Raw genomic sequence first — 20,137 nt, 5'->3', positions numbered from 1 at the left:
TACAGAAATATTGTTAACAGGTGGTCTGTAGCATATAATGTAAGCTTATATACAAGAACATGTTGCTGTCATATTGTCTTTAAACTCAATTCCAATAAATTCAGATGGTCAATGTTGAATATAAAGCCAAGTGACTGTGAATCATTAACTAAATTACACTGCAATAGAATAATTTGGTTACACGTTTATAAAATGTAAGAACCACGTTGCTTTTGAATATAAAATTGTACAGCGCCGACTTATATAAATGAGTCAAAGGTGTATTTTTCCCCATTTCACTGCATGCGAGTGACGTTCAAAGATGAAGACTTTTACTGCCCCCTAGTGTCATTTTATGGTAGCCTGCAACTATAAAACCAGAGCTTATTGAGGCCATAACAGATGTAAGCAACACCATTATTTCATAATGTGTTGCATTGCATTAATATTTATTAGGTGACCCTTCTTCCTATAGAAGATGGAATGGAATATAGATTTATGGAGGGAGTAGGTGGAGAGAATGGTTTAATGAAATACACAAATAAACAAAACTCCGAACAAAAGTATATTTGATTTAGTTGATTTGAAACAAATATAGATTCATATGTTTGTCATTTCTGTCAGTCATATGCATGTCATTTTGTACCAAGAAGCCACTGCATTCAATAAGTTCTTTGTTTCTTTCATAAAAAATGAAACATGAAAATGAAATATTACCACAGATGATGTAAACACACACCAAAATAATAACATCAACCTGAAATACGATGTTATTCAGTAATGTGCGTCACAAAACAGTCAGTCAAATTCATTTCTACAGTTCCCATTATTGAATCACATTAACCTGTCAATGATACATTCAGTTCAACACCTTTTAAAAGCTTACTCATCTTTGACATTGTGAATTCAATCTTTAACATTTCTTTGTCTGTACAAACAACTCATCTAATCACAAACCATATACCAAGTAAAGGGTCAATGATTACGATATACCTTCACAAAGCAGTGGTGCAGAACAAGATTTATATAATTACAGAAAATTGTAATAAAAAAGTAATTGTTTCATAAATTATATATAAATCCTCTACTACTCAAGTATATCCTAAAACAGACAGTGCTTTAAATAAATGCATAAATACTGTTACCTTCATTTCAGTGATGCATACGTCTCTTATTTTCTACTTTACAGAGACAAAACTTCTTCACTAAAAGCGGTAGAAAATACTACAAGTACAACACCAGACAGTGACTAAGAGCTCAGCTATGCTGGTTTCACCAGCTGTGTTTGGCCAGTTTAATAACATTTATCTAATGTCTTTTGAACAACATCTTTGTTTATCTATATACTCTGATAGTGTCCAGAATGAATAAGCGCACAGCAAGTACATAGTGTGGAGTACTATACTGTATACTACCTGCTATAAATGAAGAGTTTGGTTCCAAAATGAGATATCTCCGTTTTTTTCTTCAAAAATCGTGTTTTTTATTATGTTATTGTGTTTTTATTGTTTTAGTTAGCTGTATTTTTTTTAGTTATTATGGCTTAAATCAAAACAAACCAACTGCAGTTTGATTGACATTAATTGGAATGCACAATAAAAAAACATGATTTTTGACAAAGTTATCTCATTTTGGAACCAAACTCAAATTCAAATATAGTATGTGGAAAATGTATTATGCATTTTAAACAATAGCAGGAAATAGGGCGGTCACAATATACCGGTATTGACAATAACCGTGATATTAAAACTTCTACACATGTGATAATATCATAAATAATCCAGCACCTGTTTAAAGTTTTGTCTAAAGAGCCACAATTCTTTAGCCATGATAACTGTGAAGTAAAAATCTGATATCGTGACAGCCCTATACGCAGCATTATTGTCACATGATGTCATTAGATTGTATGCAATTAATGTCCAGTTACCACCTTAGAAATGCCGTTTTGGGCATTTTTAACCAAGTCAAGTAGTGAAGAAAGAGATCAGATAAAATAATGTTGCCAATCAGATAGAGACTGAGCCCGCATCATCGGCGTCTGACGAATCATATTCATCAGCAGAGTCTGTTAGGGCGGGGTAGGGGCGTGGCTGGTCCAGGTTAACATAAGTTACCTTCAGACTTATATAGTGTTCACCCTCCAGGCTTGACAGAATACTCATCACAGCTGACACTAGTGTGGAGAAGGTTGGTCTCTTATCAGGGTCTGGGTCCCAACACTGTAACATAATGGTGTACCTGCAGATATAAAAGTGAGGTTAATTTATCACTCAGTGATCTCGAAGTGAGTTTTCTGGGTCCGGAAATCTGTATTTAGGTCATAGCACTGTGGTCTGTGCACCTGCTCTAGACATATAAAAGCAGTTGGCTAACTGAGACCCGGGTTTGATTCTGACCTGGGTCGTGTCCTAATCCAACACTAACTTCCTACTTTTCTGTTAGCACTTTACTGTCCTATAACAAATAAAGGCAAAAACACACTTAAAAAAGACAATCTCATGTCTGCAATAAGTGTTTTATGTCTGGCGAACTTGTATGACCTAATGAGTCAATAATGATTATAATAATTGAGTTCTCCCACGTGCCTGGAGAGAGAATCACACTAACAGACTTTAACACTTTTCATGGTGGAACCGAGTTTTCAGTTATGTTTTCATATTTTCACATCCTTTCACATACTAACAACTTCACTACTAAATATTTATGTTGACTTTTATAATGATCTTTTATCATGCCTGTATAAAGTCACACATCTTGAAACTTTGAGAAAGTTGCACACCATCAGAAAAATAAAAAAAAATTTAAGAAATTTTCATGGTACAATGTCAGATAAAACAAGTACAATCATATAAAACATGTACTGTACAGTTTACAACTGCACATTATAAAATCTAAAAGGTTTGATTAGCAATTAAAGGTCCAATGTGTAACTTTTTGGAGGATCTATTGACAGAAATGCAATATAATATACATGTCTTCAGAGGTGTATAAAGACCTTATATAATGAAGCATTATGTTTTTGTTAAAATGAGTTATTTCTATCTACATACACCGCGGGTCCCCTTACATGGAATTCGTTTCTACAGTAGCCCTAAACGGACAAACTGCTCTACAGAGCGCGTTTCATAAATATGTTATTTGTATCGGCAAAGAGGTGAAAAGGTGACGACATCTTTGTCCTGTGTCAGCTACCATAGTGCTTCGAAAGGTAAGGGTGGAGTGAGCCATTGGTTGCAATTCGCAACCCCACCACCAGATGCCGCTAAATTTCATACACTGGACCTTTAATCTTAGTTTTTAGTTATCAGGTACCACCTCCAGAACATTTTGCAATGTCATTCAGGAAACATTTACACCTAGTTTGTTTTGAGGTTTTTACCCACTGTGTTTATCTTCTTTTGAGAGTAAACAATGATTAACTTTCTCAATGTTGTTCTTGAAGTGTTGGGAAACAGAAGACATTCACAATAACCTTCTGGTTGATCTTTTCCACAGCTCTGAATACTGAGTAAGTCTGAACCCACTGAACCTCAGATGGTGGAAAAACAGTAAACTGATCGACAGAGAGACTCTGACACGGCCTTTTACAATTACTGATGGAATTTCAGAAAAACCCAAAGCAGCCACTGTGTTCTGTTTTAAAGAGATGTATTTAAAAAGATGTATAAAAAAATCAAGGAATAAATAGAAAAACAAAATATACATCAACTTAATCCACTTATTTACACTGACAGTTTTCGAGGGGGAAAAAGTTATTTTTAAAACTTACAATGGATCTGGACAATATTGTGGCTGAGGCAGCCGTCGTCCCTTTAAGAGATAATGCGTGACATCATAAGGGTCAACTTCAGGATAAGGGCTGGCCCCTCTTGTGAGCATCTCCCACATCAGAACCCCAAAAGACCACTACAGTAAAAGAAAGAAAAAGGATATGTGAATCCTAACTGTGATCCACAACAATGAGATTTTATTTCATGTTTATATCTCACCACATCTGACTTGGTGGTGAACTTCTGCGTTTGCAGGCTCTCAATGGCCATCCATTTAACGGGTAATTTAGCTTTCCTGTGATCCTGGACGCTATAGTACTCCTTCTCGAGCACATCTCGTGCCATACCGAAATCTGCCACTTTCACGGTGTACGATTCATCAAGCCTGAACATATTTGTAATTTTCACAAAAAAACATCACCGTCGAGCTTCAGTACACTACCGTGTTTGAACAATCATGGCAATAACGTATTTAATAGCATTTCACAGAAAATAAGTGCCACTTAAGATTACTTCAACGTTATTGGCAGATTTTTACTGGAGTTGTAGTCCTAATCCAGATTCGGTTGTGTTTAAATCAGTGTTAATACTGGATTAGTTGTGTCTGTAAATAATGCATCCAAAACTCACATGCAGTTGCGTGCTGCCAGATCTCTGTGTACAAACTTCTTTTGTGCCAGGTACTCCATTCCTTTAGCAACCTGGAGTCCGAAGCCTATTAAATCCTTTACTGTAGGATTCTAATGCAAGATATAAAACAACATATGTACGTAAAACTCATAAAGAATAGCAAGCAGGGATATCTTGGGTCTTGGGTATTAGGCAACATACTGGAAGTGCTGCAAGCTTCTGATTTGATATGATCAACAAATGTAAAACTGTTGTGCAACAAAATATAGTATACACAAATATATTTCAAACGTGTGCTTGAGTTTACACTCCTGCCACTGACCCTCTTCTCACAGCGAATAAAATGACGCAGGTCTCCATGTTTCATGTACGGTAAGACCACCAGGGGGAGACCCTCCTCAGGAAGCAGGATACCCAACAGAGAGAGAACATTACTGTGATGAAAACCCTTCATCAGAATCCCCTCTTTCAAAAACTGCTCGACCTCCTCAACATCTGTTATTCCTACCAGAGAGAGAGAGAGAGAAACAGATAGTGATGTATAGTTGTACTTGAGACTGGTCTTGGTCTCGGATTAGATTGACATAAAACGCAAATGTCATGTCTGAATTTTTTAACAGTCAATATAAAGTATAAACCGGCAAACATCTCAAAATGTCAGTCATGCAGTACGCAGTTAGACAATCATACAAGCTTAATTTAATTTAATTTTCATTTTTGCAATAATGTATGCAATAATACTATATTGCATTGTATTCATTTGTATTATATACATGCAATAATTTGTCTGCTTTCGGGTATGTTTTTTTATGTAAAGCTGCTTTGACATAAAGCAACATTGTAAAAATATTGTAAAAATATAATGTATTAATAAAACTGAATAGAATTGAAACGGAATTGAATTTATTGCCAATTTTCCTTAATGATTGAAACTTTCAGTACATACATTTAAATACAACAGCAGAAAAAGTAATAAAGTTGGAGTAAAACACGCAAAAAATATAAATGTAAAAATATAAACACAATAATAACCTTAAAATGTAATTTCTTCAACCACAACTGAAGTTGAACAACAAACTGTCTGCATTTTAAAATAATACAAAATATTGTTAAATCATAAGTCATACTACATTTTTTCTATATATTTGTCACCTACAGGTAAAGATCGGGCTATGGTTCTTCAAGTGTAACAGTGTCCTGTTTGAGAAACGTTTTAACATGTTTATTTAGATGACAGTAATTTTAACATGTCTATTTGGGTGGTTTCTTGTCGACAAGATGAACTGCCCAATTTTGAAAGCATCTTATCCTGAGAAAAAAGCAACCTTTTTAGCAGACAAGCGTGACAGTTTTAACTACTAGTTAGTTGAATGAGTGGGCTGAGCAGATTTTCAGAACAGTGTCTGTTTTGGAGTTACTTACTGTTAAGAGACTTGACGGCACAGTGGATTTCTCTGTTGTTGTGGTCAGTGAAGTAACCATGATAAACTGTGCCAAAGTGGCCTTTAAAAAACAAGAACATATTCATTGATCCTGACAACCATCTTCATGACCACCAAGTCTTTCTAAAATATGACCTCATCCCATTTCTAACAATTACTGTTATTGTAAATAAACAAAGCTTAACCCACACTTACAGTGAGCAAATCACAATATTTACATAAATCATATTTGAAGCATTTGTTTTAGTTTCATCTGGTGTGTATTTGGTCATGATCATACCCTTTCCAATGATCTGGTGGTGATGGACCTTAAGCATGGAGGCTGGGATCAGCACATCCTTCACCTCCTCCAGGAGCTCGGGACGGAAGCTGGTGATGGAGATCTTCTCCGGGGGCATGAGAGGGGTCAAGGTCGTGTCCAGAGTGCCTGTGTAAGCCAGGCCGGGAAACGCCACGGCCCCGCTGAGCGCAGTGATTAGAGGAAGTTCTACAAAAACCAAAGGTCAAAATGAAAACGGGTGCATTTTGAGAGTTCTTTTTATATTTGTTGCTGATGTGAAATTATAAAACGGTCAGTTCTGGTCCTTGATTCTGATTGGTTTAGCCAGCTAACGTAGTGCTTCGAAAGGGAAGGGTGGAGTGAGCCATTGGTTGCAATTCGCAACCCCACCACCAGATGCCGCTAAATTTCATACACTGGACCTTTCTAAGCCGTTATAAAATACCCCGATATATAACGTCTGACCGCATTACATAGCCTAAATATCATTTTATTTACTTTATTTTATGAAACCTTGCTACGCATATGGAATAGCCGCTTCGCGTCGTGCCACAACGCCATTAGCTGTTTGGGGCTTATTGCTTTAGTGTCTCACCGCGTCTGTAGTCTCCCAAAGGACACAAATCCATGCTATTATCACGAGAGCGACTGTGCGCAAAATAAGACAGACGATTCTCTGCCAGGGGAGCTGTGGATTTCAAAACAAACAAACAAAAGAGTCACATTGCTTTTTGGTGGCTGGGACTTGTTTGTGTATTTTTTTTCACATGCAATTGAGAAATACAACATATTTAATATAAGCTATGGCATTAGAGACTAATTAAATTATATTTATCCCCAAATCACATTGAAATGTTCTACTTTACCTTTCTTCTGCTTCCTCAGATGTTTCAGGACAATAAAAGCCAGCACTGCACCAGTCACCAGAGCTGCCAGTATGCCAAGCACAATACCAACCATATAGTGATTACTGACCAAAATCACAGTGCCAACATTGTGGGTGAATCCATTAACTGTCACCTGCCGGGGAAAATATCACAGTGAACGTAAGGGCCGACAAGATACAGGGCCACAAATTTCTGGGATAATTTAAATAAACTTTTCAAAGTCTCACCTTCACAGGTAAGCCCTCACTGGGGATGGTGAGGTTATTAGGGATCCTGCAGGTGATCTCATTGTCCAGAACTTTAGCACCACAGTCAACATCTCCAACCGTCATCGTGATGGACATGCAGGAACTCACGAGGTTCAGTTTCTGATGCTGTACCGCGAGCAAAACAAAGAGAAGAAAAATCAAACAGAGCCATGGATCATACCATGGAAGAGATGAAAAAGATAGTTCTTCCAAAATCCTTTCATCATTTATTCACCCTCATGTCATTCCAAACCTGTATGACTTTCTTTCTTCAGCAGAACACAAAAGAAGATATTTTGAGAAATGTTTCAGTGGTTTTGTGTCCATATAATAAAAGTCAATGGGGGCCAAACTTGTTCGGTTACTAACATTCTTTAAAATGTCTTCTTTTGTGGTTTGCAGAAGAAAGGAAGTCATACAAGTCTGGAAACACATGACGTGTGTTATGTGTAAATGATGAAAGACTTTTTATTTTTGGGAGAACTATCCCATTTAAAAATGCAGTCATTAATAGAATTATGTACATACATGTAAGGACACTTCATCAAAGCCAGGGTACAGTTTCAGAATATGACCCTCCGTCTCAAACGGGATTGGCCGGCCGTACGGGTGGTAGGAGAAGTCTTGTTTCCACAGACCGAGCACCCCGTCCATGTCAAATAACAGCTCCCCCTCTTCGGTCTCATCACGATGGAAAACGGGAGTGATACATTCCATACGAGTGGGCTTGGCTCTACCTCTGCACTCCTTTACAAAACAGTGCGAGACAAATGCGTTACATCAATTTTATGGACGAATCATGCTCACAAATCTGTATCTGCAATTCACAAGCTCAAAAGAAACTCTGAAGCAGTCCCATAATGACAGCACTGCTATGTAAAGGTAGAACATTTTCACAATATGGCTTTAAAATTTATACATTGCCATGGTCAGATTAGGTGGGGTTACCCAACCTTAAGTATGCTAAATACTGTATATCGTTTTAAAGTAAAACTTTGATCAGATACACATATATGAGGAGCAAAGGTTTACAATTCATACAGTTGAAACAGGTTTGAGGTGAGATTCTTTGGGTTTAAAATGAATGACAGTTCTGTAGACCGAGTCCAGATTTCGGCCTTCAATGATGATTCTGGACCCACTGCAACACAGCAAAAGAACAAAAATGATTAATGGCTAGAATACACTACAAGACTTTTAAAATCTGAACAGATTTTTTTCATACACTTGCAGATTTTATGAGAGTTTCAGATAGAAACACACTAACTGATCAAATCTGCAGACTGGCAAAGACTTTCTGCAACAAGTCCAGACTGAAAATCTGGGCAAAATCTGAGCAAAAGTCTTGTAGTGTATTTTAGCCTTGAGATGTTCAATAGCTGTATAAATCTGTTCTCTCAAATGGCAAAGAAAACAAGACTGTATGCATTTCTATACCTGTCAAAGCTGCAGTCAGGCAGAACCGAGAGAATCTCAGGCGTCTTCTTGTATCGGAAGACTTTAGTGGTCATGACACGAGACTTATCGATGTAGATGCGGAGCACCACATCTTTTACCTCCCATGCAGGTCGAGAAAGGCATACGATGGAGGACAGATTTCCTCTGATCATAGATACACTGTTGGGAAACGTGAGCAAACGTGCACATACATAAATATGCATGTACATAAATATTTCCAAACAAAGTGGAACTGGATAACGGATACACACACACCTTTGGATTGGACATGTTTCCCCATCGAGAGTAACTTTCCTGTTCTTTCCAGATGCCAGGTAAGGTCCTGTGATGGTGATGAGGGTTCCTCCATTCACAGGCCCGTAGTCAGGCTGAACCTCAGTGATGTTTGGAACCTTACAGAAAGATACAAAGTGTGAATTAAAAATGAACTCTGCAAAACAGACTTTTGTTAATAAGTTAATTTTGCAGAGGTGGAAATGTTTTGTTCATGTATTACCACAAAGGTGAATCCAGGCATCTCTGCGCTTCCTTCAATAGAGTACCGCCCTTCCACTCGACCTTCATGCACTCTCGCTGTGACGTTCAGGGGTTTAAAAAGCAGCTCTGACGCCCCAGAACGGATCTTACAAACTAAACTGGGCAGGAATTTTGATAAGCAATTGATGTGAAATTCTTCCTTGGATGAAAACTGCATCTTTGCAGCTTTATGACCTTATAGCAATTGCAACTACATGGAGTAATTTTAAGTATTTCTTCTCACAAATTCATTTTAGTTTTGAGCATAAAAAGACATTTCTTATTATTCCATATTATGTACAAAAGCTATGTTTAGAGAAGAGCGTGAAATTGGTAATACTGACTGGGTGCTGTTGCTCTTGTGAGGCTGGACCACACATGCCGTCTCGCCCAGCTTTACTTCATGGGTTCTGGTTGTGATGACGGGTCTCATGGGTGACTGAAACTCCCACCCGCACAAAGTCAGCTCACTCTGACCATCAGGGGGCGCTGTCTTCGGGAAAAACTGCATAAAACAAAAACGTATTTTTTTGGCCAAATGCTTTTGATCGAAATGTGTAGATAAAAAAGGGTCACAAGTTAGATTCAGAGTGTCTGTTGGCGTAAAGTGAGTCATTATCAAAAAAAAAGATAAGACCTAGAGTAAGATATACTATGTTTATTATTAAATTATACTCACACAGCTAAATTACACACCGCTTCCTCTGATTTGTAATGTCAAACATTAAAGCTGTGTGTGTTTAATGACGTTGGTCATATCTCACCTCTGTGATGACAGGTGGACATGACTCATTTCCCCAGTGTGTCTTGCACTCAGACACCCAAGTACACTGACCGGCACACCAGCCACACCCCATGAACTTTGGCGCGGTCAAACACATGGCACACGTGAGGAAGTGACGACAGCCCGGTCCTCTCTGAGGGACCTGAATCATCTGTCCATTGTAAATATATAACCGTTATTAGCCCAGAGAATGAAAATCTTCTGGAAATGTATTAAATAATGGTTGTGTTTTAGAATATGATCCTTGCATACTACACAGTGCTGTATATAAAATATGCAACATAATATTTCTTAAAAATAGGCAGTGTAAGTGATAAATGTTTCAACCAGTACTGTATTGTTGCCTTGTCACATGATCGACCCGACATTTTTTAGAGACATACAGCAATTGTAAGCAATAGTAATAAAAGTTTGGTATTATGCTATTCTGAGAATAGCCCTGTACAGGGCTGGACTGGAAAAAAAATCGGCCCTGGCATTTTTTGGCCCACATCGGCCCTCCACATTTCTGTCGAGGGGGGGGTGCGCATAGTTGGGATTGTCGACGGGGGGGGCATGCATATGTGTCTTTTGCATTCGCGTTGCGTGAATTCGCATTTATAATACGTCTGTCTAAGAGGCCAAAGCATCCGTTCCGGCCCCAAACGATAGCGGCCCACTGGGAAAACGCCCGGAACGCCAGATGGCCAGTCCGCCCCTGGCCCTGTATCTGATTACAGAATGTGCAAAAGAAAAGAAAGAAGTACCTTATCTCCAACTACAAACAGCAGATGTTCTGGTGAGAGAACCGCTGCGGTGGATGACACCTTCTGGTTCTCCACAAGAGTGTAATTGGCAAAGATGACGGGGCTGGACCTTCTCAAGACAAGCTTTTAAATGTGAAAACAACAGAAGAAAAAATCCACAATACATGCACACTTTCTGTTGATATAGAAAGCAGCACATCCAGTGAATGTCTTTATGATACCTGCAGTAATCTCCCATCTGATGTGCCAATATGAGCCACAGTCTTGTTCTCGATGCTGGTGACCAGCAGTGAGGTGAGCAGAACATCTCTCATCTCTCTGTTGAAGAGATCGACTCTGTAGTACGGTTGAGAAACAAGGGTGGGCTGATCCCTGCAGGTCATATTGTGCTCCATACTCTGATCACAAATACAGAATCATCAGGGCTTGATGAGCAAAACATTTTTATTACAGATGTTTATTTCTATCTATTAGTTTTTATTATAAAATAAATAAATAGTGTAATTTCTGTGCCAATCCAAAATAACTGTTCGTCATGTGGAGTGATTTATAACAATTTACAATTAGATTTATTTCTGATTAGTTGATGCTTAAAACGTGGCTACAACTTTGCCAAGCTTGCACTCATTTCCTGTAAAAATGTGATAAATCATCCATTTTACCAAACATATCCAAAATAAGTCATGTGGTATGTGTGTGTCTTTGTTGAATCTCAAAAATTGCACCCTCATTTTCTCCTTTCCAGTCATTTACTATAAACACTGACCTCACGGAAAATCCTTCTCTCTTAACACAAACACACACTTACGCACACCCTCCTGTACACAGCCGTTTTATATCACCGAGCAACCACACCCACATTACACAGATTTCTGGACAGCACTATGTGGGTCCTAAGATGATGAATGTGGCCTTGTGGTTAGATGTGCTGTCGTGCATCCAAATTTCTTTTCAACATTTCTAGCAGATGTTGAAAAGAAATTACAGAAATATAAAACCCTGGGGATACAAGCATTTTAAAGGAGTTGTTTTTTTTAACAAATATCTTTCCATTTATGCCATGTGGAATGGATCATTTATTTTCAGATAACGTTTGTGATAGTTTTAGAAAGCACTTTGACCCCGAACTTTACATTTACACTTACATGTATGCATTTGGCAGATACCAATGTATTATATGTGTACGGGAGTTCCCTGGACTTGAACCTGTGACCTTTGCGTTGCTAACACAATGCATGTAAGCTAGAGAAACACGTAGTAGTAGCATTCTGAGGCACTCAGGCATAAAGTTTCCTTCAAACTTCTTAAAGTGGTTTGGCTGCTGGCCAGAAAAGGTTCGTTTAGACCACTCTGAAATACAAATGCATTGTTTTGCCATTTAGAAACCTTCATGGAAGTTAACAGAGCTCAAAATAACATTAAAGGAGTCATATGACATGGCTAAAACGAATATAATCGTTTGTTTTAGATGTAATGCAATGTGTATACACGATTTAAGGTTAACAAACGCTGTATTTTCCACAAACCGTGCATGTTTGTATCTCCTCTTTGCCCCGCCTCTCTGAAATGTGCAGATTTTTTACAAAGCTCATGGCTCTGAAAAGCGAGGTGTGCTATGATTGGCCAGTTAACCAGTGTGCAGTGATTGGTCGAATACTGCAAGCGTGTGATGGAAATGTAACGCCTCTTACCATATTTGGAACATCAGGTTCCAAAGCAATTGTACTGACAGGTACGCCCACCTTACTTGCGTATACATTTGGGCGGTCTTAGTCAAATCATACCACCAACTGACGTAGATTTGTGGGGGTGTGGTTACACGAGGCGTTTCAGGCAGGTCTGGGTGAGCATTCGCTTTTAGATAGAATGCATCTTTTGTTCTGACACTTTAATTTTTGCATTTTTACGTGTCTAATACATGCATGGGCAACTTATAACACACCAAAGACACAGAAAAACACATGTTCACGCCATATGACCCCTTTAAGACGTTCTAAACGAGCCTGACTTTCAATTCTCATGATCTTTCTATAGTTCTGCAAGTTCTAGGGCTGTCAAATTAATTGCGATTAATCGCATCCAGAATAAAAGTTTGTGTTTACATAATAAAAGTCTGTGTATTGTGCATGTTAATTTTGTATTTATGAAAACATATAAAATGATTAAACATTCATAATTTAAATCATATTTATATAATTTAATTTATAGGTAAATAAATACATGTAAATATTTCCTAAATATGTATACATGTGGATGTGCAATTTTTCTATCCTACGGGTGACAACTGTTGAATACCACACATAGCCCTGGTTTCACAGACAAGGCTTAAGACTATAGTCCCAGACTAAAATGATTTTGAGCTGTCTTAACTGAAAATAACTTGCCCTGACATATCTTGAAATATGTCAGTGCCATTGTTTTGTCTCAAGATGCACACCAGTAATGTTTTTATCTAAGGCATTTTAATAAAAGCGACTCAAATAGCCTAAATTAACTAAGGCATAGTCCTGGCTTAGGCTAAGCCTTGTTTATGAAACCAGGCCATAAAGTCATTAATTCTAATGTAAATTTACTGACCTCGTGAGGACAGCTTTCACACGGCTGAAAGTGGCAGAGACCTCTGGAAAGCTGCTCCGGCCCAGACTTACAGCAATCCTCCACTCCATCATCTATTGCCGTGTTCACCGTATCCATCGGAAACGCACAAAGCGCAGAGTCGTGTTCTGGAACTCCAGAGTCATCGGTCACAGCAAACACACCATACAGAATATCATCCTCTTCCTCAGCACCCAACTCATCAGCCAGCTCTCGCCCGGCCTTACCGAAGTGGGCAGCTTGGACCACGTTGTAGACCACGTCTTTAAAAGGCTCGCTGCCGTTGCTTCTCCTCCTGCGTTTGGGTTCAAAGCGACACTCTAAAACGATCTCCCGGTATCGCCGCATCTCCCATTCGTGCCGTGGCAGGCGGCCCAGTCTCGTTTGGTAGGGCGAAGAGTCCAGGTCCGTTTTTTCCCGTTGTACGGAGAGAAAGTAGACAAAGTCTTGCGTGTAGAAGCTGTAGACGTAGGCAATGTTGTACGTCTGCCTTAGACTGGGCAACACCGTCAACCCTCTGACATCGGTGTAGAAACCGTCCTCGGTCGCCAACGGGCGACGTACAGAAATGGACATGCGACCGTATCTCTGCGTCACGCTGTCGTTCACCGTCGCCGCGACGAAGAAGTACACCGTTTGGCCTTCTTCCACCATGGAGACCTTTGTGCCCAGAGGACTTGCGATACAATCCGGGCATAAATCCGGGGAGTTAAACTCCCTCCTGAATAAACACTTGGAGGGCCCTGGAAGCTGTCCATTCTCATGGAGTTGGTGGAAGTAGCAAACGCCATACTGAGAACTTCCACATGAGTACAAGTACATAAGAAACGTGTCGAGTAACAACACCTCACTGTCTGTGTTCTCGTGTAAGGGATCTCTTTCAATATCACATAAATTGCATATCTGGCACTCTGGGCTTCCCACAGGCCCCGTACGGAGAGCCCACAGCTTACCCAGAGTGCCGTTTACCGCCTCAATGATGTTCTGAGAGGCCACGTACACCTCTTGGAAGATGGAATTGGTCACTATGTTCTGGATGGGTTTTCGGGTCTGGAAGTAGGGCATGGGGTACGGTACCGAAAAGTCCACAGCAGTGGGGGTTGTTGGGGGACACATGTCTAACGCAGAGGACATTAAAGCCTGTATCCAGACACATGTCACCAGATGAGTGGCCCAATGGACCATGTCCACTCAAGGGTGAAACTATGAGGAGTGTGTTGTGGTTACCTCCAAAGCATGTCTGATGATGAAGACATCCTGAGAAGTGGATGAGAGTGCCTGAAAGCAGAGAAACCACTAGAGAAGATTGCTTAAAATATTAATAATGTCTAATAATTAATAAGCTAATGTCTTCACTTGCCATTTATTATTCTCAAGAGCACAATGGCAGGCCCTTAAACAATGTGTTAAAATGTGTTAAGACAAGGTAAGAGAATTATATTTTTCGTGAAAGATGGAAATATTAAAAGATAGTTTAACGGAAGGAACAAATAATGTTTTTTAATTGATGTAAACGCACAAAGACTATAAAGAATTCTGACAGCTGACGTTTGCACACGAAGTTTTATGTTTTTTGTCTGTCTTGTCTCAGTAATAGAAAGAAAAAGTCATACAAAAATCTAAACAAATATTTTATATTTTGAAAAAGCAAGAACACCGAGTTCGCATGTGGTTGTGTGTGTAATTTATTAACAGAATTCATCACCATGTTCTAGACTAAGGCCTCTCAAATTGGCATTCTTGTCACAACCTTGACGTGCTTTTTTGAGCAAAAGATGTCAATGCACTGTTGTGCTTTTCAGCCAGGCGTCTTTTCAACCAACAAATGAACCGATAACTGCTCAAATGCGTGCCGCAGCATTTCACCTCTGCATTGAATGCATTGTAGGGACTAAATGTACAGAATGTATATATCTTAAAGGAGACAACAGAAAAAAAACATGGCATCTTTAAAAGCACATTTATGGAATGTAAGATAAATAATGCACAGACTATCACATGAGGTTTATATTTAAACAATGGTCCCTTAACCAAAGAAGAGTTTATAACTAGCCAGAACATGAGTATACATATTAAAACTGACCAGCACATGGTTAATAAATGAAAAATCTTTAGTGAGTTTACATGTTGCCGTTTTTAGCAAGACAACCAACAATTCAAGGTGAGTAAAAAATGCAAATAATATAAATATAGATTATATTAATCTATATATCTTTTAGAATCTATAATCTATTATATTTTATCTATAACTACCCAATGTGTGTGTTTAAACTCACTTTAATAAACAAAAAATGTTTTGCATGTTTGACAAAAGCAAACTAAAAGGTATTATCATCACATAAATTCACAGTGAGATAAATAGAATAAATAGATGATCTTGTGCAATACAGCATACTTTGGTTTGGCAATGTCATATTCATTATAAAACTGGTTACATCTTGAACTACATATGTAAATGTTTGCTGACTGACTCACACACTTTGTAAAACCCAAATGCAAGATAACTGTAATGATTGATTCACTGTGTTATGTGAAATGTGTTTAAGTTTCATTTCAGATTATATGTCACTGCATCGCACAAAACACAAATCTTACAAAATGTCAAAGCATGCAGGGATATTGGAAATTGGAGTGTCATTGGTTGCTTTTTGAAGGGATGGCTGCTCCAGTTTGGGGTGGATTTGGACCACACAATATAACGATGAGGGACAGTTACATTGACACTGGAAAGAGGATTCAGCTTGTGTTTAAGATGATATGCCCAATAATGTTCATAATATAGCCTATAATGTATAAAATATAATTGTTTAATTCTTATTAAATTTAAATTGTCAGTCATAACTAAAAATAACGTCTTGTTTTATTCACCCCTATTAATAATACTATTATCTGGGCCAAATAATCATTGATAAGCCTGTTCAATAATTAAACAAAAGTATTATGTTTCCTTCTAAAAACCTTTTAAAACATGTTCAATGTTTGACGATTAGAATCCTCAGAAATAAAAAGTCACTCACCTGTTTTGCTGATGATAAACTCGTGAATTATTAATCTTAGGCTGTAGATATCACTGCATCTCCAACTTTAGTTCAAGTAAACAATGACACATTCACAAGGAAAAAGCAATACAACAGTGGAACTCTCAAAATCGAGTTAGACAAAATATTACCTTTATGTTTACAAAAACGATAAAATTATAACAACAGTAAAGAATATCTTATTAGCGTCGGGTTGCTGGATGTGCGGCTGATTCGTTTGAGGCAAATTCTGCACTCTCCGGATATGACAAGCCCCGCCTTCGCCCACTACGGCCAATCAGAGATTAACGTCATGCTGCGTCAGGTTTCTAGTCACGTAAAACAATTCATATTAATAAGCGATGATTCGCTAAACGCTAAAAGAATAAACAAAATATGAATTCACAAAGTATGCTAATGATTAACTAATGTGTTTTGGGTCTTTTAGATGTCTTTTAGAAGAGTTTATGAGATGACCTTAATTGTGCTTACTCAAAATATTATTAAAACATTTTACAACAAATGTTATAAATTTTCACATTCATAAAGATACAATTATTTTTTTAAAAATTGCACATAGGCCTATGTGTAGCGTACATACATTTTCACGTATCATAAAATTGGACAAAAATAATAATGGGGAAGTAAAATGCAGAAACCAAAGGTTGTCCTTTCCTTTAAATGATTAATGTCAGCTGAAGTTTGTATTTATATATATATTTCTTGCCCATAAACCACTTTCAGATGTACAGTATGACTTTATTAAACAGCCTATCAATGTATGCTTTCTTTAAAATTACAATATGCTGTTTATTTTATATTATTTTTATTTTAAGTCACGAGTAAAATACTAAATTGCATGAATCTTAAATATTCACTAGAAAATCCAAAGTCTTAAAAACAATCTTGCAAGAACACATTGACACTTTTTCTTAAGTAGACTCTTTCATTTAACTGTATTATACCATTTCATATGATGTGAGGTAAAGAGGTACAGCCTGTTTCACCTTGGTACTTAATTTGGCTAATAAATCAATGAACAAATAAAAAACATTTTCAGTACAAAAAATAACATAAAAGTGTCATGTCAATTGTTTGTTATTTTCAGTTACTGGAAATGTATTGAGTGTCAGGGATTGCGGACAGAACCCAGACGCAGACAGCAGTTGCGGGGTTAACAGAAAATATTTATTAAAATGTAAAACAAAAACCCACGATGGGGGAACAAACACGATAACAAAAGACTTTTCAGACCAGAGGCCAGTTGCATAAACTGCTTAGACTAGTCTTACACCGCGTCCTAACCAAACGCGATGCGACGCTGCGACAAGCGATATAGGGTATCTATCTTTTCCATGTTAATCAGAGGTTTTGTCCTAACCAGCCGCGTCAGCGCTGCGCGACGAGCAACGGCCGTTTCTATTTTAGAAACGGTTTTTATTTCCGCGACGTCGCGGCTGACAGCTCCGCCCACACAACGATCTCATTCGATGTAAGTTCTGCACCTCATGAATATTAATCACCAAACATGGATGAGGACAGGCTATATACGTTTGATTACATACGTTTAGATTCTAAAATTATATCATAGCGTCCGGTGAGGCGTCACTGCACTCATGAGAACAGGACGCATCGCTCTGCATGTGCACTCTTTAGCTGCAGCGTGAGAGGGTGCGTGAACAGCGAAAAACAGTTCTGATTGGCTGCGTTTTGTGATTGATTGTCGCGTCCCGCCCCTTTTTCGCGTTCGGTATGGACAAACAAATTGCGTATCGCAGGAATCTCAGTGGTTAGGATGCGGTGTTAGATGTTAATCATCCCATTTTTTTCTTGGAGACTTGTCATAACTTTTTTAAATCAGTTACATAAAAAGGTAGATTTGGCTAATTGAAATATGAAAATTAATACTGATTAGTCCTCCTAACTAATTCCTAGTCTGTGAGAATAGCTGTTAAAACACGTCTTAACATAGCGGCTACGTTTATGCAACTGGGCTCAGTCACCCAATATATATCACACCACAATATCCCTTATTGATGTATTAACCATCAAAAACATTACTGTATTTTTAACATTTCATTTGGTTATAACCAAAGATACAGTATATGGTCAACTTTTCAAACATTTTCTCTGTGGTTTCTGCAAACCAATTATAGCTGTCATATCTACAGAAAAATGTAATGTTAATCTGATGTTTATTTTACATTGTTTTAGAAATATAATTGTATACTTGATATAAAAAAGGTAGAAGAGATCTCAGATCATGAGTATGTAAAGAAGTGGTGCGAGTAGCAGCACCAAACTCTGAGTCGTGTCCTGGGCATCATTACACAGGTCTCCTGTGCAGCACTGAACACGATACATAGAAGTCAGTATATTACTAGTGTCACAGCTGCTTGCACAACCTTTGTAAGTGATTGTGTTGTTAATCCATACATCTGAGAGAGAAAGGTCAGAGAGTTTGTAGCATTAAAGTCAGCTCTGTCCATTATATCAGATTTTATGAAGAGGTTTTTAATGACTCACATGACACACTGATGCACTGGTTTTCATCACCTTCGCAATCCAAAATCTTCGAGCAGTCTGTGACATTACAGGTGTAGCACCTCTTACCATTATAAGACTGCTTTTGTAACGTCTCTGTACAGATTAAAAGAGCCTTTATTTAAATTAATAACATTCAAGTTATGATACCACACACAATACACTATTGAACCCATTACAGCTCACAATGTAATGGGGATAAATGCTTGTTGAAAGACGTAAGGAAAATGGGGAACGTCATGGTGTTTGTATTACCAGGTAGATCCTGATTGTTGCATAGATCAGCACCACAACATTGGGCGTTAAAGGCCAATTTCACTACTCCAAGATTGAAGCTTGAATTAACACAGGAGCCAGGACTCACACAAGTCCTATTTGTAAAAACTTTCTTGCCATCTGCAATGAACAACATTATACATTGTAAAGAGTTACCCACATCAATGTGTAACAAACACTTGTAAGAATGTTTACAATTATTTTATTCTTACTGTTATATATGCCGACCAAGCCACATTTGGAGTCACAGTTAATCGTTGAGCATCCTGCCTGTGAACTTGCTGTACAGTTATATAGTGCTGTATAGTTATAACAGCTCAGTGTCAGTGCTGAAAGATAAGGAAAATTAAATATAAAACACAAAGATTAATGAATGCAATCCAGTAAATACAAAGACTGAAATGAATCCTGTACGCCTACTGTACTTTACCTTTGGAGCAGAACACGATGATGAGAATCACAGAGATGTACCGTGGCATATTGGAGCCGGTTCAGATGAAGCGCAACTGATGGAGAAGATCTTTTTATACCTGAATAAAGAGGTGGCAACGTAGCTACATTTGAGGACCTTTACCTAAAGATCTTTAGATAAGCATGATGACATCATATCCAATTGTTGGTGTCATTCATTTAACAGAATTTACATTAGTAGAATGCATATATAAGTAAATAAATTATATTTGATCTATATTTACTGATTGGCACTTTACATTCTGTTAAAGTTATGAATGCATCATCGATAAAAACATAGTTTATCATTTGTCAAATTTTCTCTCACATACACCAGTATTTAGAATACAGACCATTTGTTTGTAAATGTTAAAGTACAGGTGAGTGGGACACAAACTACCACAGGGTTAATTGTAACACAAACCAACTTCAAGTGTACAATAATAAAGAATTTAACACAATGTCTATTCCATCAATCAAATAAAAAATGAATTAACTAATTAATTGCAATATCA

General features: G+C 37.9%; 2 protein-coding genes across 2 annotated transcripts; both read right to left on the bottom strand.

Annotated features, from left to right (window-relative positions):
• Positions 1 to 486: 486 nt before the first annotated feature.
• mst1rb (macrophage stimulating 1 receptor b) lies at positions 487 to 16,588 on the bottom strand. Its single transcript, XM_057362880.1, has 21 exons — positions 16,353 to 16,588; positions 13,318 to 14,613; positions 10,962 to 11,138; positions 10,741 to 10,863; positions 9,975 to 10,145; positions 9,555 to 9,715; positions 9,191 to 9,329; positions 8,950 to 9,086; positions 8,674 to 8,853; positions 8,278 to 8,377; positions 7,765 to 7,983; positions 7,216 to 7,362; positions 6,968 to 7,121; positions 6,697 to 6,789; positions 6,102 to 6,308; positions 5,802 to 5,882; positions 4,702 to 4,883; positions 4,380 to 4,489; positions 3,969 to 4,134; positions 3,749 to 3,885; positions 487 to 2,217 (listed from the first exon to the last, which is right to left on the bottom strand). Exons 2-21 carry the CDS (start codon positions 14,518 to 14,520, stop codon positions 1,986 to 1,988), a joined length of 4,119 nt encoding a protein of 1,372 aa, XP_057218863.1. The 5' UTR covers positions 14,521 to 14,613; positions 16,353 to 16,588; the 3' UTR covers positions 487 to 1,985.
• Positions 16,589 to 17,524: 936 nt separating this feature from the next.
• LOC130571383 (urokinase plasminogen activator surface receptor-like) lies at positions 17,525 to 19,721 on the bottom strand. Its single transcript, XM_057362304.1, has 5 exons — positions 19,603 to 19,721; positions 19,385 to 19,501; positions 19,152 to 19,292; positions 18,879 to 18,992; positions 17,525 to 18,790 (listed from the first exon to the last, which is right to left on the bottom strand). Exons 1-5 carry the CDS (start codon positions 19,649 to 19,651, stop codon positions 18,609 to 18,611), a joined length of 603 nt encoding a protein of 200 aa, XP_057218287.1. The 5' UTR covers positions 19,652 to 19,721; the 3' UTR covers positions 17,525 to 18,608.
• Positions 19,722 to 20,137: the final 416 nt, after the last annotated feature.

Source organism: Triplophysa rosa, linkage group LG20 (assembly GCF_024868665.1).
Source record: "Triplophysa rosa linkage group LG20, Trosa_1v2, whole genome shotgun sequence".
Classification (NCBI taxonomy): domain Eukaryota; kingdom Metazoa; phylum Chordata; class Actinopteri; order Cypriniformes; family Nemacheilidae; genus Triplophysa; species Triplophysa rosa.
Note: the sequence above shows the minus strand (reverse complement) of the source record. Positions and strands in the feature narration are given on the sequence as shown.